The sequence below is a fragment of the Quercus suber genome, unplaced genomic scaffold (genome assembly GCF_002906115.3).
Source record: "Quercus suber isolate HL8 unplaced genomic scaffold, Cork oak 2.0 scaffold_229, whole genome shotgun sequence".
In the NCBI taxonomy this organism is placed as follows: domain Eukaryota; kingdom Viridiplantae; phylum Streptophyta; class Magnoliopsida; order Fagales; family Fagaceae; genus Quercus; species Quercus suber.
This window is the reverse complement of record NW_027069687.1, coordinates 935,862-949,350: the sequence shown is the minus strand read 5'-3', so window position 1 is coordinate 949,350 and position 13,489 is coordinate 935,862. Positions and strand designations below refer to the sequence as shown.

Below are 13,489 nucleotides of genomic sequence, written 5' to 3'. Positions count from 1 at the left end.
ATGCAGGTAATATCGAGGATGATATGAGTAACAGCGGGGAACTACCACCCACAGCCGTCTTAGCACTTCAAAGGAGCCCAGCCTTTCATGCCCTGTTCAACTAGTTTGGATTTAATGAAGAAGCAAGGAAGGCAACAACTGAAGCACTAGTATTCATTGCCTCTGACTTCAGTACATACTACCTTGCCGTTGAAGCTTATGCCAGCAGAGCTTTCTTAGAAACTACTAATGCCATCACCTTTACTGATGAAGACATGGAAGTGCAGCACCCTGATCATAGCAGACCCTTATATATCGCTGCTCAAATCAATGATGTCCACATACAGAGGGCATTAGTTGATACAGGTGCATCCTTAAATCTCATCCTAACTAGTACACTTAAAGCAGCTAAAATCTTTCTTAATCAAGTCACTGGCACTCCCATAGAAGTGGTTGGGAGCATACAACTTGTCCTTAGAGTGGGACCTATTATGGCACTTACAAGGTTTCATGTGATCGATTCAGCTGTATCATACCATGCCTTGCTTGGGCGGCCTTGGCTTTATAGACACAAGTTGGTCCCATCCACATATCACCAATGTGTTAAAGGGAGGTTCAACGACAAGCCCATATGCATCCCAGCCAACCATACTCTGTTTGACTTGTTTGAAGCCTATTATTTTGAAGTAGATTTTTATGATGAGTTCACTCCATGTGGGGATGATGCTACGTCAAAGCCTATTGGGACCCCGCTTCTTGATTGGGAGGTTATTGAGGAAGAACCTAAGGTGGATCTGAGGGGGATCCTTGGTCAAAATAAAAAGAAGAGAGAGGGCAAGGAAGCATCTAGCAGTGGGTCACAACTAAGGTGTGTGCAAGTCCAACTACCAGATGGGCATTTTGGTTACCAAATATGACAGTACTCGAGGCCTAGCTGTCTCAAACAAAAAGGTCTCAGACTAAATGAAGCTAATACAACACCAATTTGCTGCTGCCCTTAAGAAACAGCAGCTCCAACAGAGCATTCTCTTAACAACATTGTTGAAATAATAGCTCCAGTGAAGCATTCTTTTGACAACATTGCTGAACGGTGTGAAGAGTTATTACAGACGCCTTATCTATCCTTACTGGCTGATATGGAGCTAGAATTTGTCGATCTTAGTAACAACCCTAATGTTCCACAAACAACCTCAATTAATGCAAATCTGTCACAGTTGGAGAAAACCCAACTCATTGCACTTTTGACGGAATATGTTGATGTCTTCGATTAGGAATACAATGAAATGCCTAGCTTGGATCCTAATTTAGTGGCACATGCTCTTAATGTTGAACTAGGTGTGAAGCTGGTGATACAACCCATGCGAACCTTCCACCCGGATATTGAAGCTCAAATCATCAAGGAAGTGCAGAAACTCCTCGCAGTTGGTTTCATTAGGACTACTGAGCACCCGAAATGGCTGTCAAACATAAAGCCCGTCAAGAAAAAGAATGGGCAAATAAGATGCTGTGTTGATTTTTGAAATCTCAATAAAGCATGCCCAAAAGATGAATTTCCACTTCCAAACATGGACATGCTAATTGACTTGGCTGTCGGGCATGCTATGTTCTCATTTATGGATGGCTTTAGCAGCTACAGCCAAATTAGGATGTTGCCTAAGGATGTAGCCAAGACTACCTTCCAAACCCCCATTGGAAATTTCTACTATACCGTTATGCCCTTTGGCCTCAAGAATGCTGGTGCCACTTACCAAAGGGCCATGACTGCAATCTTTCATGATATGATGCACAAAGAAATTGAAAACTATGTGGATGGCATTGTGGTGAAGTCAAAAGCAAGAGAAAACCATTTTAATGTCTTAAGGAAAGTCTTTGAAAGATGCTACCTTTACAAGCTTCATATGAACCCCCTTAAATGTGCTTTTGGTGTTTCCACTGGAAAGTTTTTTGGTTTCCTTGTTCACCAACGAGGGATAGATGTTGATCTTAGTAAGGCACAAGCTATAGCTACCATGAAGCCCCCTACCACAGTCAAGGAGCTTAAAAGCTTCCTTGGTAAGCTTTTATACATCTGGAGGTTCATTCCCGGTCTAGCCGCTCTCACTGCTGCCTTCATCCCCCTACTGAAGAAGGGAAGGCCTTACCATTAGAATCAGAAATGCCAGCAAGCTTTCTCTCAGTTGCAGCAACTCATGACCAAGCTACCAACCGTATGTGCACCCACATCAGGAAAGCCCCTTAAGCTCTATATGGCCACCAATAGTGAGGCAATAGGAGCATTAATAGCCAAAGAAGATCAAAAGGGGGTTGATTAGCCAATTTACTATGTCATCTGGATGTTGAAGGATGCTGAGACTCGATATTCAAGAGCTAAAAAGGCTTGTCTCTCTCTCATATATGCTACACAACGACTGTGACATTATTTTTTGGCTCATACAGTTTACCTCATGATGAAATCTCATCCTATACGCTCACTTTTACGGTGTCTCGTTCTTTCCGGAAGGCTAGCACAATGGCTCTTGCAATTGTCTGAATTTGAAATCATCCCTATTGCCCTTAAAACTGTAAAAGGGCAAGCTATAGCTGAATTACTGGCATGGTTCTCGGGAGAAGAAAGTTGGGACGTTACTGATGAAGTCCTTGGAGATTTACCGGAGGTTTCAACTGTTGAGGCGGCTGAGCTAGGTGGATTCTCAGATTTGATGGGTCCTCCACTGCTACTGAAGGAGGAGCTAGAGTTGTTCTAATCAAAGAAACAAGGGAAGCGATAGCCATGTCTTTCAAACTTGACTTTTCTTGTACCAACAATATGGCTGAGTATGAAGCATACCTCACAGGTTTGGCGGTAGCACGTGAAATGGGAATCAAATGCCATAGGGTGATTGGAGATTCGAACCTAGTTTTTTGTCAAGCTAAGGGAGAGTTTACACTCAAAGAACCATCGTTGGCACCATATAAAGCAATGACCCAAATGTTGGAAGATTCATTTGAAGACTTTGATATCCAACACTCTTAAAGGTCCGACAACCGTTTTGCTGATGCTTTAGCCACTTTGGGGGCTAGGATTAGTTTTGAAGGCACAGTTGCTGAAGTTACAATCATAAAGAAACCTGTTTCAGTCATACAGGTGTTGAAAGAGGATTTTTTAGGTCAACCACTAGACCAAGCAAATTGGCGGTCACCCATCAAAGAAGCGCTATTATCTCCATCTAGCAAAGAGCAATTGAAATGTTTCAGAGGGATATATTTTCCCGCTTAAATGTTTTCATGTTTATTACGGTCTTTTAAAAATGAAATGTTATAGTTTCTCCAAAAAAAAAAAAAAAAAAATCATTTTGGCATAACACAATTGTTGTTATTATAAGTCTATTTGAGAGCTGGTTTTGTTCTAGATTACTTATTGTCACAATAGTATCTATCACAACAAAATCTAATCTTGTCACAGTAAGTTATAAATTTCATAAATGAGAGTTAAAAAAAAAAAAAAAAACACGGTTTTAGACAATGGCTATTGAGAGAGTAAGGGGCTCCTATAACGTATCTCTCTCTCTCTCTCTCTCTCTCTCTCTCTCTCTCTCTCTGTGTGTTTTACTTTAGCAGCCAACCATGTCGCCATAGACCGCTGCAAATCCAACCTCTGCGGCATTATATATCTCTTTCTAGGTCCATGCATGTGTTGTGTTCAATTTTGTGTTTTAGTATTATATAATTTGTCTTTTTATAAGTTTGACTATTCTTTTTCTATAATGCTACAAGTGAAGACAAACATAGGTTATAGTTATAGTATATTATTAATTTACTGATATTATATATAATTAATATAGGTTAATTTACTGATATTCTTCGACTATTCTTTGTTGTCATGTACATATGAGAGAAGGAAAAAAAGAGAGGAAAAAAGAGAGGATAGAGATGGGTGTCGCTGGAGAATCTTCTATGAGTTGAAATTAAAGTAGTAGGAAAAGATAAAAGGAAAGTGAACTTCTAGTACTTGTGTGTGTTTTTTGATTGGTTGATGAGGAAGTATGGGAAATAGGGGACTCAATATTTAGTTTGTCACATTAATTTGTACATAGGTGAGCCACAACTCTGCGCTCAGATAGAGACGAGCAAAAATAAATAAATAAATATTGAGGCTAAGAAAATTTGAGAAATAAAATGATGGTTGTTTTATTTTTATTTTATTTTTTAACACGACTTAGTGATGTTGATTTTAGGTGCACCTCCTATGAAAATATTGAATAGGTATATTTTAGAAACTTGATGCTCATGAATATTCAATTTTTGATTTCTATACTTTCAATAGTTTATAGTTGAACTACCGCACACCCTTAATGCGATGGTCACTCTATAAGTATAAGTGCTTGTGAGGTGTGGGGGGAAGGGCCGAAGTTCAAGTATTTAGGAAGGAGTTTCACACACATATCCACTTAGATTAGGCTAGAGTAAAATTTCAATCTTGAATAATAATAAAAAAAGTTAGTCATTTGATAGCAGACAGTTGCTGTCTTGATATTGAACCAGTGCCCAAAATATGTGTAGTCAGTACAATTTGTCAATTTTCAATCATCATAATTTAGAATTTATATATTCTTTAATTACAAAATTACCCAGATGTGTGATGAGATATCATTTTTGGAGGGTGTAGATACAATGTCGGTTGATAAATCTTGGATCAATCTTTCTAATAGGTCGTGTGAGGAATATGTAAATGAAGAAATAGAGTTTGTTGAGTATGCATTTCAACATGTCAAAGAAGAGGATATGAAGATAAAATGTCCTTGTAATGATTGTAACAATAGGTATGGAAGAACATAAGTTGAGGTTATAGGATATCTTATATGGAAAGGGATGACAAATTATTATACTAGATGGCATCTCCATGGAGAGGGAAATAGCAATGAGGATGAGGAAGATAGTGATGAGGAAGATTCAATGTACCTAATGTAGAATTTATATATGAGAGAATATTTAAACAATCCTAGACTAAACATAAATTAATAGGAGGTTAAGCTGCTTATTCTACAAGTACATAGATCCTATAATTAGTTTAGGTCACTTAAGCTACAATATTTAACATATATTAACTTATTGAGTTTGAGAAGATTACGATTCTCACCAACTCTTTTGCTTCAAAATAGACATTATTAGCATTATTGGTTTGGTTTAATCTCCAAGTTACCTCCAACAAGTCTTGAGACAACATTTAGGAAAACTAATGTATCTTGTAATGCTTTGTGCATAATCAAAGTTTTATTAGTGAAGAAATCTATCTTCAGAATCACAAATTGTTATTTTAACAAATAACTTTTCACAATTTTTAATTTTAACAAATTGTGAAATTTTGGGGGAAAAAGAAAATTACATCTCTACTAGAGAAAAGTATTTGACCCTAAAAGGCTTCTAAGCTATGTTTGAGAGATATCACAAATCAGCATGCAGAACCCTTCTTGCATTTAAGTGCACCCGCATTAGCTGTAAGTTTGGGAACAAGAGAAGATTCTTTTGCACTTATGTCGAAAGCGCTTGAGGAAGAACTAGATCCAGAGGAGGATGTGAAAAATGCAGCATTTGAGGAAGAATTAGATCCAGAGGAGGATATGAAAAATGCACCATTTAGAAATCGATCTCCTTCAGATTTCCAATTCCATTTCTTCCATTCACTTTCTGGTGCATTTTCGTATTTGGTCACCTGCACAAGTTCACAATAGGATAAATTTTAGTAAAAATTATAAATGCAATAATTTTGGACCAACTCGATTCAAGAATATGATATATTGTAATTGGTAGTACATAATAAAAGTGAGAAACCCAAGTTAAAAATGATGCATTTACTTTTCCGAAAAAGTAAGCAATTGAATAATAAATAAGGGGATTTTACCTCTTTGCTTTTTTCATCATCTGGTGCAAGAAATCTGTTCCCTTGGCTAAGGATAGTAGGGGAAGCACTCCCACCAATGGCATACATTTTCCACTTGGTGTAGTCATTGTTCACCACATGGACGTACCCGTGCCTAATCCTGCAAATTATTGTAAAAAGTATATGTTAAAACATCACAATGTACCAACTTGATAACAAACATACCAAACCAATTAAATTAACATGTTAATTTTTGCATTTTCTATTTTCTAAATTTGAGAAATAAAATAATGGTTGTTTTATTTTTATTTTATTTTTTAACACGACTTAGTGATGTTGATTTTAGGTGCACCTCCTATGAAAATATTGAATAGGTATATTTTAGAAACTTGATGCTCATGAATATTCAATTTTTGATTTCTATACTTTCAATAGTTTATAGTTGAACTACCGCACACCCTTAATGCGATGGTCACTCTATAAGTATAAGTGCTTGTGAGGTGTGGGGGGAAGGGCCGAAGTTCAAGTATTTAGGAAGGAGTTTCACACACATATCCACTTAGATTAGGCTAGAGTAAAATTTCAATCTTGAATAATAATAAAAAAAGTTAGTCATTTGATAGCAGACAGTTGCTGTCTTGATATTGAACCAGTGCCCAAAATATGTGTAGTCAGTACAATTTGTCAATTTTCAATCATCATAATTTAGAATTTATATATTCTTTAATTACAAAATTACCCAGATGTGTGATGAGATATCATTTTTGGAGGGTGTAGATACAATGTCGGTTGATAAATCTTGGATCAATCTTTCTAATAGGTTGTGTGAGGAATATGTAAATGAAGATATAGAGTTTGTTGAGTATGCATTTCAACATGTCAAAGAAGAGGATATGAAGATAAAATGTCCTTGTAATGATTGTAACAATAGGTATGGAAGAACATAAGTTGAGGTTATAGGATATCTTATATGGAAAGGGATGACAAATTATTATACTAGATGGCATCTCCATGGAGAGGGAAATAGCAATGAGGATGAGGAAGATAGTGATGAGGAAGATTCAATGTACCTAATGTAGAATTTATATATGAGAGAATATTTAAACAATCCTAGACTAAACATAAATTAATAGGAGGTTAAGCTGCTTATTCTACAAGTACATAGATCCTATAATTAGTTTAGGTCACTTAAGCTACAATATTTAACATATATTAACTTATTGAGTTTGAGAAGATTACGATTCTCACCAACTCTTTTGCTTCAAAATAGACATTATTAGCATTATTGGTTTGGTTTAATCTCCAAGTTACCTCCAACAAGTCTTGAGACAACATTTAGGAAAACTAATGTATCTTGTAATGCTCTGTGCATAATCAAAGTTTTATTAGTGAAGAAATCTATCTTCAGGATCACAAATTGTTATTTTAACAAATAACTTTTCACAATTTTTAATTTTAACAAATTGTGAAATTTTGGGGAAAAAAAAATTACATCTCTACTAGAGAAAAGTATTTGACCCTAAAAGGCTTCTAAGCTATGTTTGAGAGATATCACAAATCAGCATGCAGAACCCTTCTTGCATTTAAGTGCACCCGCATTAGCTGTAAGTTTGGGAACAAGAGAAGATTCTTTTGCACTTATGTCGAAAGCGCTTGAGGAAGAACTAGATCCAGAGGAGGATGTGAAAAATGCAGCATTTGAGGAAGAATTAGATCCAGAGGAGGATATGAAAAATGCACCATTTAGAAATCGATCTCCTTCAGATTTCCAATTCCATTTCTTCCATTCACTTTCTGGTGCATTTTCGTATTTGGTCACCTGCACAAGTTCACAATAGGATAAATTTTAGTAAAAATTATAAATGCAATAATTTTGGACCAACTCGATTCAAGAATATGATATATTGTAATTGGTAGTACATAATAAAAGTGAGAAACCCAAGTTAAAAATGATGCATTTACTTTTCCGAAAAAGTAAGCAATTGAATAATAAATAAGGGGATTTTACCTCTTTGCTTTTTTCATCATCTGGTGCAAGAAATCTGTTCCCTTGGCTAAGGATAGTAGGGGAAGCACTCCCACCAATGGCATACATTTTCCACTTGGTGTAGTCATTGTTCACCACATGGACGTACCCGTGCCTAATCCTGCAAATTATTGTAAAAAGTATATGTTAAAACATCACAATGTACCAACTTGATAACAAACATACCAAACCAATTAAATTAACATGTTAATTTTTGCATTTTCTATTTTCTTTTTTCCTTTTGGCACTTTACCTTGGAAGTCTTTGAGTAAGCCCTTCTCCAAAGTGATTGAAGGCAATAGTGACTTTCATGCTCTTGTCTGCAGTGTAGTCATCGCTGTGTCCCAATAAAATAACCTTATCATGTTGTGTAAATAAATTGTTTGAAATGGTAACCAAGGATGAAGCTTCAACAACATCAACTAGACCGTCATCACAGTTTGAAAGTGTGACATGGTCCACCCAAATATGTTTACTACCAAAGATGCTTACAGCATCACCATCTGAAACACCCCTATGCCCAAAGTGACCAGGGGAACTTCTCACATTAGTATTCCCTGCTGGCTTACATTCATGTATGTTTATCCCATGAATTATGATGTTAGTTATATACTGAATAGTAATGCATCCACCACCAGTTATGTGCACATTAGCTCCCCTACCATCAATGGTCTTATACGAGTTCATAATCAATTCCACCTTCAATTTGATCACCATATCATGGTCAAATATAATCCACAATGGTTCATCTTGGATCACAGCATGTCTTAGAGTCCCGTTCTTTGGGGAACTTCTCACATTAGTATTCCCTGCTGGCTTACATTCATGTATGTTTATCCCATGAATTATGATGTTAGTTATATACTGAATAGTAATGCATCCACCACCAGTTATGTGCACATTAGCTCCCCTACCATCAATGGTCTTATACGAGTTCATAATCAATTCCACCTTCAATTTGATCACCATATCATGGTCAAATATAATCCACAATGGTTCATCTTGGATCACAGCATGTCTTAGAGTCCCGTTCTTGGGATTTACAGCATCATTATCACTGGAATCTGTAACCACATAAATCTGACCATCTTTTCCACCAGCAGCATTCTTGCCAAACCCAGCTGCACATTCAGCTAGCTTCTGCCGATTCTTATCCCAATTGGAGTCACACTTCCAACAATCATCAATTGGGTTCCCAGTTGAGCAAGAGGAATCTCCCTTCAAATTTCTCCTTGTCAAAGAGGCATTGATGCTCCTACCATATAAAAAATGACACATTTTAACATTGTAGAATCTAAACTATAAAAACTTAAGTAATTTAAGGTAACATTGTAACATATATAGTTTATTTATTACCTTTGTACATCTTTTACTTCAAATTTCGAGTCTTTAACTGGTCTGGAGGCAATTAGGGTTGGGATTAGGAGAGAGAAGAGAATAGTAATGAGAGAGAGCAAGTAGCAGCTTGCCATTTCTTATTCTTTGGTAGAAATTGTGAGAGAGAGAGAGAGAGAGAGAGAGTAGTAGTAGTAGAGAAAAACAAATTTGAAGAAATTAAAAGTTCTGTGCAAAGAAACTGAAAAGAGCCGTGTAGCTTATATAGAACTAGAGATAGTGTGTTTTATAATGTAGAACCGTTTTAAACTAAAAGTAGACTTTATCTAAAATTAAGGATTTTAAAAAATTAGTAATGTGACTTATATATTTAGGTTTTTTTAGTTAAACCTATTGTCTATACTAAATTGTGATGAAAATTGTTAAAATTAATATTAATTTTACTTAAAAAAAATTACAAACTAATGTGATAATATTAATTTTTGGGTGATTCGTAATACATTTTGTAAGAATAGTAACTTTTGACCACAAGAGGATACAAAATAGAAGAAAAGGAAATGTGGGGACTAAGTAAAGTATGTCTGTTTAAATTTCAAAGAAGGATAAGAGATAAATGTTAGGAGTCTAATGTAATTGTGATCAAATGTAATATACTATTGTTGTAGTCTGTATATGATGTACTGGGTTAGTTAGTTAGGTGACAGCCGAAGTGGTAGTTAGTTAGTTGCTAGAAGTTAGTCATTTGGGCAGGAAAGGCTCAAGTGTATAAAGGCCGAGTCAATGGACTGTATTTGGCATGAAAATGATAAATAAATTCCCAATTCTCTCAGGTCTATTTGATTAGAGGGGTGGAAAAGTCGAAAGATAGAAAATGATGGGAGGGTAGAAGAGTGAGAGGATAAAAAAGATTTTGATTTCCCTCATTTTCGTTGGTTGGAATTGAAAAGGTAAAGGGATGGAAAAAGTGAATATATGTAAATTTATTCATATATCTTCGATAAAAAATGATGTCCAAAAAGTGATAAGCAAAAAAAAAAAAAAAAAAATTTTTTTTTTTTTTTTTTTTTTTTTTTTTTTTTTTTTTTTTTTTTTTTTTAAAAAAAAAAACAAACAAACAAACAAAAGGGAATCATCCAAATTTATTAAAAAACAAAAATCATGTCTAGTCAAACAAAAGAAGAAGAATAAAAAATAAAAAGAAGGCAACATCCCAGGAAAGTTAAAATAAAAATAATAATAAATTTGGGTGAAACCTAAGTGCACTACCCCAGGTGAAGTAAAAGCTAAGAAAAAAGAAAAAGAAAAAAAGAAAGTGGTAACTAGATGACAATTTTGTCATTTATTCTCAAATTTCTCCCTACCCAGTTTTCTCCTTATTTTGGGAAGAAAACTTTTTGGTGGACCCCAAGAGAAAACATCTAAGACCCACTATTTTTTTTTTCTCTCCCCCCTCCCAAAGAAACACTTCAAAAAGTTTTCCCTCTTCACTTTTTTTTTTTCATTCTCCCTAAAATCTACTCTACCAAACACACCCTTAGTCTCTTTATATGGAGGTCTAGATAACCTTGAAGTGGCCTACAACAACTACTATTCCCATTTAGCATTCTTACTCTTCCACTATTCATATTCATTTACAAATTTATCCCCCTTAATAGAAAAATTGTAACTTTGTAAGTGAGCAAGGAATAAATATTTTGTGATATCTAATAGTTTTTTATTTTGCAAACCATAAAATAGTGGGTCCCACATTTGAATTTATTGTTTGGCTAATGTTCTTTACTTCTTTAAATACAGTTTTCAAAAAATTGTAACATATTTTCCTGCACAAGAATATGACAATAGCTTAGAGGATGTTTTCAAAATACATAAAGATATTTCTAATGACATAATTGTAAATAAATTGAAAATAGTGGAACTCAAAAATTTTTCCAAACTCTTTTATCTCTTAAATGGAGGAGTGTATGAATAATTGTTTATCAATGCTTGCCACATGTCGAATGCCCAGATGCTCACCACCTCATATTTGTTGTTTTTTTTTTTTTTTGATACCAAAGATTAACATTTCATTAAAACTAAGGAAGGAGAAATTACATAACCACTGGAGCTGCCATGGATTGGAGCTTTAGTAGCTAGAGAAGCTACATCTAACTCATTACATAAGATGAGTTTGGGAACAAAAATAGTGTGGATAGTTAGGCCATGCTGAGTTAGACATTGCAGGTCATTCATCATGGATTGTTACTGCCACTTTGGTTGACTCTTCATGTTGCAAACTTGTTCAAGCCTTTTGCAATCTGTTAATAACAAAATTTGTCTAAAACCAAGGTCTCTATCTTTTTATCAATGCCTCTGCTATTGCTTCTTGAACAATTGCAGGCTAAGATATTGCTGCACTACTAGCCACTCTAGTGAAGATGGTTCTGCCTAACGGGTTTTTGGTTTCATAGGCGTATCCCCCTCTGCTAGGTTTTTTTCTCCTTGAACCTGCTACTTTGATGGTGAGCGGCCAGCCCCTGTTAGAGATGGGATTATGGCTGGGTTTTTGACGATCTTGTGAAGATTGATGATCTTTTTCAAAAGCTTCCTGATACTTGCATATAAAAGAATGGGAGGTGAAAACAATATTCATAGGATTTGGATTTTTCCTTCATGAACCACTTTTTTTCTATGATACCATAATGTCCAAAGTGTAGTGAAAAGTGATTAAAGATAAAAGGATATTTCATGATCTTCTAGGTCTCTCAGAATACAGGCAGATAGCCATTGTTGGGCTGAGATTTGGTTTAGCTTAGAGGTATTTATAGAGAGGTTTGATCCATGCCAAACTGCTCTTGCAAATGGACAATAAAGGAAAAGGTGAGAAGTTGATTCATCCTCCTCATTACAAAGAGGGCAGATACAGTTGGTAGTAATTCCCCTGGAAATCAAAATGGACTTGACTGGGATGCTACTTTTGAGAAGTTTCCAAATAAAAGTGATAATTTTTATTGGCACTCTGACTTTCAGATGGTTTCACACACATTCTTGGGAAAAGAGGGCACTCTTTGTTCATGGGTAGCCCTATTGGAAAGATCTTTTTGTAATAGATCATAGGCTTTCTTGACTTGGTAAGCACCAGTGGCCAAATGTCTCCACAAAAGTTTGTCAGTACCATTTTTAGTCTTAGGCAGAAGATATTGAAGGATCTCTTCACTGGTTGGATAAGGGTACACTAATCTAACCAAATCAGACTTCAAGTTTTGGTAGTATCATTAATTAGATCAGCAACATTGTTCAAATTCAAATTCCCCCCGATGTCCATCTGTGTTGTTCCATTGAACCATGAAGGATGATTGAGGGGAATATCAGAAGCCTCATGCGTTATTGTTGAGAAGTGAACAATCTGACATGTTCAGAGCCGTAAATGGGACCACTTCTAAACTAAATAACTAAATTTGATGGTTGTGATCTAATGAGAGTTTCAAAATGTTAAATATTAACATTGATACACCATGTTGAATATGCTAGTATGGACGCAGAAGCGAAAGCATAAAGTATAGAACACAATAACATACGACGGTTACGTAGTTCAGCCTAACGGCCTACATCCACGAAGGAAACCCTAAAGGGCTACATCAATAATATATTATAGTGTAGTATAAATCCTGTGTTACAATGAATTATAACATGTGTATATATAGTAAACTAAACCCTAGACTAATAGACTTCTAGTACAAGTAGGAGACTTGGCTTGCACACAAAGTAGAATTAGGCTTGAACCTATGCTAATGGGTTAAAATATCTCTAACACCCCCTCTCAAACTCAAGATGGAAGCTTGATGAAATCTTGAGATTTGATAAGGCTCAGAAAATCCTTTGAATGAAGTTTGGCTCTGTGACGGTAGTTTGAGGAAGACAATTGTCTTGCAGTGTTGATGCGACTTCTAACGGTGGCTTGACTATGCCGGAGAGTTTTGACGGCAGCAGTAGGAAGCCAAAGAAGATGAACGCAGTGAAAAAACACCGAGGAAGACAAAGATTGCTTTTAAATATACCGCAAGGACAGAAAACCATGGCCACAAGAAGGTGGCTCTGATACCATGTTAAATATTAGCATTGATACACCATGTTGAATATGCTAGTATGGATGTGGAAGCGAAAGCATAAAGTATAGAACACAATAACACACGAGGGTTTCAGCCTAACGGCCTACATCCACGGAGGAAACCCTAAAGGGCTACATCAATAATATATTATAGTGTAGTATAAATTCTGTGTTACAATGAATTATAACATGTTATATATAGTAGACT

The 13,489-nt window shown here is 35.6% G+C and overlaps 3 protein-coding genes across 3 annotated transcripts; 1 reads left to right on the top strand and 2 right to left on the bottom strand.

Moving 5' to 3' along the window:
- LOC112013895 (uncharacterized) lies at positions 1-1,499 on the top strand. The gene is made up of 3 exons (XM_024046272.2): positions 1-6; positions 105-767; positions 1,251-1,499. The coding sequence occupies exons 1-3, from the start codon at positions 1-3 to the stop codon at positions 1,497-1,499; spliced, it is 918 nt and encodes a 305-aa protein (XP_023902040.2).
- A 3,908-nt stretch (positions 1,500-5,407) lies between these two features.
- Positions 5,408-7,110, bottom strand: LOC112013882 (probable pectate lyase 5). The gene is made up of 3 exons (XM_065780271.1): positions 7,085-7,110; positions 5,858-5,996; positions 5,408-5,668 (listed from the first exon to the last, which is right to left on the bottom strand). The coding sequence occupies exons 1-3, from the start codon at positions 7,108-7,110 to the stop codon at positions 5,408-5,410; spliced, it is 426 nt and encodes a 141-aa protein (XP_065636343.1).
- A 284-nt stretch (positions 7,111-7,394) lies between these two features.
- Positions 7,395-9,334, bottom strand: LOC136070373 (probable pectate lyase 5). The gene is made up of 5 exons (XM_065780248.1): positions 9,219-9,334; positions 8,814-9,117; positions 8,116-8,561; positions 7,845-7,983; positions 7,395-7,655 (listed from the first exon to the last, which is right to left on the bottom strand). Exons 1-5 carry the CDS (start codon positions 9,332-9,334, stop codon positions 7,395-7,397), a joined length of 1,266 nt encoding a protein of 421 aa, XP_065636320.1.
- Between the last annotated feature and the right edge of the window lie 4,155 nt (positions 9,335-13,489).